Source organism: Glycine soja, chromosome 16 (genome assembly GCF_004193775.1).
Source record: "Glycine soja cultivar W05 chromosome 16, ASM419377v2, whole genome shotgun sequence".
In the NCBI taxonomy this organism is placed as follows: Eukaryota; Viridiplantae; Streptophyta; class Magnoliopsida; order Fabales; family Fabaceae; genus Glycine; species Glycine soja.
Genome location: NC_041017.1, coordinates 26,824,400 through 26,829,399, shown reverse-complemented (window position 1 = coordinate 26,829,399; position 5,000 = coordinate 26,824,400). Strand labels below are relative to the sequence as shown.

Here is a 5,000-nt window from a genome sequence, read left to right as displayed (position 1 = left end):
CGGTGCAATAAATGGAAGAATTCTTGCTTGCAAGCCTCTCCGGATGCATTGCAGGGCCAACTTGCCTAGCCCGACTTGTCTCAATTGGCTATGAGCAGGCAGTATCTGATGCTTAATTTGAAGCACATGCAAAATGACAATGTTGTTTCCTTTACAAATTCAGCAGCACCATACCTTCTGTAAAACAACAGGCTTATCACAATTCACAATAGTCCATCACAAGTTGCATAACAATAAAATTGATTTTGATAGTTACATAGAAGTGTTTTTAAGGTTTGCACCGGAAAATTAGGATCTATTTTACACTAAAAAAATACAATAATAATAAATAGAGAAAAATAGATTTGTGTATCCGAATACGCGCTCTTGAGTAACAAAATATTTTTTCAATATAAGTGTATCCACATTGAGACATATCTTTGCGATCAACTCTTTGATGAATGGAACTAAGTCCAAAAGTAGGCTTATTTTTCTAGTTTTTTTTGGTAAACTTTGCCTCACATAGATACTTCTATTTATAATGTTAAAAAGATATGAATTTAAATCTTTTTCAAAGAAAAAATGAAAAATTTTATTTAAAATAATTTCATAACTCTTTACCTTTATAAAAATAATAACTATCTCATATCTTTTATTTTGAGAAGATAAAGATAATTTACAATTAATCACATGACTAGTATTAATCACATGATCTGGTCTTGATATACAACAATATAATATTATTTTATTTTATGGACAACTTTCACATTTATAAAATAATACTCATTTTTTATATTAATTATATTTTTTGTGCTAGAAAAAATATAATAATATTCCACTAAAATAGTTATTTGATTGAATTAAATATTCTAATTTAATTATCAAATAATTTTTTTTTTCAAAAAGTGAAAGACTCACTTGTGTGTGACCCACTAGGTTGAATATTAAAGAAGAATAATGTAGGCATCTAGCAATACTCCTTAACATCCAGATAGTATGAAATAATATTTTTTACCTTCAAGAACTAATAAAAGAATAATGTAATATTTTCTTTCATCACGTATAACTCAAGGTTAACTCTAGAGTATAATATTATTGTCTAACTCTAATAAGCTAACACATTAAATCAATGAATGACTTAAGAAACTTTTTTCTTCTTTCATTCAATTTCCCTGGCCAAGATCTTAATTTTATCATAAAGCTCATACTCATTACTTAGAGTTGATGAATTTTTTCTTGATTAATCATTAATTCCACAAGTATTTAATCCTATCCAATATTCATTTAACTAGTGTCCTAAGACATTAGCTGTCTGAACTTAAAATGTAACAAATAACTTATTAATTACTATGATAATCTAATGTCAAAGGAAATTATTATATTTTTTCTTGAGAACTTTCTATTGACATATTAAGGTAATATTAACCATTAGAAATTCTCAATTGAGTGAATTCAATGATGACATCTACATATACATCATCTATATATGCAATTTAATAAATCAGATCTAATAATCTTTATCTAATAAAGATCATCACATATATATTGATTTATCCAGATTATTGATGTCCTATTCATAATAATTCTACAAGAACAATTTAAATTAAAATTATAAAGAATTTATTTCTCATTATTATAATTTTTATCATAATAGCAGGTCTCTAATTTTAATTATAAACTTGTCAATTTAATAATTTAATAAAATAATAAATATGATAATAAAATAAAAAAAAATTATTTATTAAAATTAATAATACGATGGATAAAATCTTATGCATACATATTTATCCAAACATGTTTGCATTTAACTCACATGGTTATGGCAGCTGAAGTTTTGGATATGACATCTTGTCATAGGCTAGCTACCAAATGAAACCCGCCACCTTTGTTTGGGCACATTAATTAAGAAGTTTGCATATACGGACAATTATACAGTGCACCCTTAACTAACAAAAGAAAATTATTATTTCAGTCCTTTAAAACATACATGTCTTGTTTGTCGATTTAAATTTTCAATTCTAATTTTAACAGTTGATTGTCTTAAATATCTTACATCTTATTCTTCATTAAACTAAGGCAAGTTCATTTCTTAGGGATCTAAAGATACGAGACTTGATTCCCACATTCTAGAGTGAGGTTTACAAAAGGCTTTGGACTCTCCAATTAAAATAACTAATTTTTGTAGTGTGATTCTTCTTAGGTTCTTCTCATGAGTCATGTCTATTTCACTAGATGTTATACCAAAATCAAACTGAATAAGAAAAGGTGTTGACATTTAGTAGTCTATGATAATATCTGAAATGAGATTTTCTCTTAAGAAAGATACCTATAGACAAAAAAAGGAAAAATCAAATAGCAATTCTCTGGTTAAAATAATTAGTAAGGTAATACAATATAGGGGATGTTGGCAAATATTTTATTTGAACATCCCAAGTGCAACGTGTAAATTTATTTATCACAAGTTTTTAGCCTTTGTTCTGCTGTCTATAGGAAAATATGTTTGCTAGGTACATTGCTCTTGAAACGAAATGTTGTTTAAGGTGCAGATGCATGCAGAAAAAATAACACAACAGACAAGAAGAATCACCTTACTGCTCCCCTTATTCTTTAATAAACTCCTTAAGTACCCTTTTCCCTTCTCTACTCCTAACACAAGCCACCAACCCAACACAAGTACCAGAACTTATATGCTGTAATGTTTTCATTATGCTAACAAATCAATTCCCAAGGTAGAAGAAACATTACTGTTGATTGCCCCCGTTGTCTCCTAATATCACTAAATACACTGCCACCACAACACCTCATGCTTTCCATTATTCAGTCACTTAAATGAATAAATCATAAACTATAGCAATTTGAACGAACCTTGCCCATATGTCCCCCAATAACAGCATCTTAATGCTAGCCTAGATTCCAGGTTTATGAAGGAAACTTTTGGATATAACTCAGCATTGTTTGCGCTAGCTGGGATTATTTAAATCCACCCCTCACTTATACTTTGAAGAAAGACACAAAGTGCAAAACTAATTCAAATAGAAAACAGCTTCAATTATACACATGACCATTTATAGATAAGTTGTACTATTGAATTATGGTTGAGAAGATGGGATTATTATTGAATTGATTCATCACGAAGGGGGAAGCAGGGGAACATACACCAGCAATGTCTAGTGTCCTTTGTTTGTGTACTTCCACTAATTTCTGAAACCTCAAAGCAATTCATCTTACATCCATGGAATAAATTAAATCACTTTAGTTACGGAATTGTTGGCCTAAACTATTACAAAGCAATCGGAAAGGTAGGAAGACCCACATTGTTGTCACATGCATGCACATATACTACAAAAATAGTTGGCTTTGCACACTTATAATTCCAAGTTTAGGTTCATTTCTACCATGTTCCTATAAATAGATTGAAGTTATACTAATTCCCAATCAAGCATCCTTGTGCTTGGTGCACTAGAACAAAGGAAAAAAAAAAAATGGACGCTATTTCTACATTGCCAAGAACTACTACTCATCAACCAGTAAGGTCCATTAGTTTGCCAACAAGAGTGCAGCCTTCTTCTCAAAGAGTTGAAGCACTTTTGAACCATAAGCCTCACACATGTTTGGAAGCAGAGACGATTCAAAGCGATTTGGCTGCGCTTGCTGAGTTGTACAACTGCATGGAGGAACTCTTCCATTCTCCACAGACCCAACAAGCACTTTTGCACTACCAAAATGGGAAACTAGTGGAAGAGGCATTGTGTGGCTCGGTGACACTCCTAGATGCATGTGGCACAGCGAGGGATTTATTGTTGTCTCTAAAAGAACATGTGCAAACTCTTCAATCCGCCATGCGCAGAAGAAGAGGAGATTCAAGCATCGAAAACAGCATTTGTGAGTATAATGGCTTCAGGAAGAAGGCCAAGAAGGAAATTGCGACGCAACTAGGGGCAATGAAGAGAATGGAGAACAAAGTTAATACTTGTTCTCTAATGGGTCAGTCTCAAGATCAGCATTTGATATTCCTAGCAAGAGTTCTAAGAGAAGCAAGCACCATCACTATCTCTATATTTCGTTCTCTTTTGTTGTTTCTATCAATGCCAGGACTCAGAACAAAAGGGACCTCCTTGATCTCAAAGCTAAAGCCAATGCGATTGTTTTCTTCAGAGAAAGAGCAGAAGAACACTAATGTTGTGGACCTTAGTGCTATGTGCTCCCTCCTTGGAAGAGATGCCAAGGTTGAAGTTCAAAGTGCTCTAAAAGTGTTAGAGACATTGAATGTTAGCATTGATGGTCTTGACTGTGGATTAGATTGCATTTTCAGACGTATAGTTCAAAATAGAGTGTCATTTCTTAATATGCTTGCTCATTAGTACAATGATGAGTGAAGCCTAAATTAATACCTTGTAAATGTGAATGAGAGTGTTCATGTAGTCCGCATTTTAAAGGATTTGCTCTCCAAAAATCAATACATGTTTGAATATCAAAATGATTCTGAATTATATTGCGTCTTATTAAAATTTCCATATTCTGGTTCCTTATTTTTCGCATCCTCGGTTTCTTATGAACACTGACTCAAAAGCCCTTACCTCAAATTAGTAATGAACATTTGGCAGATAGTTACTTTCTATATAACTTCAATTCAATATTCTATATGTTTATTTGTTAAAGATAAATAAATAATTTAATTCACCGAATGTTATAACTTCATATTATTAATTGATTAAATGAAAAAATTGTGTCCTTGTCCTTAGACTTTATGTTAAACATAGTTAAGGTAAATCAATCCCATCGTGCAAATTAAGCACGACCATAGAAAGAGAGAGAGAGAGTACATACGGTAAAAGTAAAAACAACAGGTGAGTAAAATAGGAAAAATAAAATGTGACCTTAATGTACAAAAACACAACCATGTAAGTGTGTGATTGGATAATGATGAATTTGGTTCATAAATTTTAAAAAACATATGGATTATTGTATTTAATGGATATCACTACCACTGATCAATTTTAATCACTATATATAAGTCATTT

The 5,000-nt window shown here is 31.3% G+C and overlaps 1 protein-coding gene across 1 annotated transcript; it reads left to right on the top strand.

Annotated features, from left to right (window-relative positions):
• Positions 1-3,422: 3,422 nt before the first annotated feature.
• LOC114389238 lies at positions 3,423-4,469 on the top strand. The gene has a single exon (XM_028349867.1). The coding sequence runs from the start codon at positions 3,462-3,464 to the stop codon at positions 4,338-4,340; it is 879 nt and encodes a 292-aa protein (XP_028205668.1). The 5' UTR covers positions 3,423-3,461; the 3' UTR covers positions 4,341-4,469.
• The last annotated feature ends 531 nt before the right edge of the window (positions 4,470-5,000 follow it).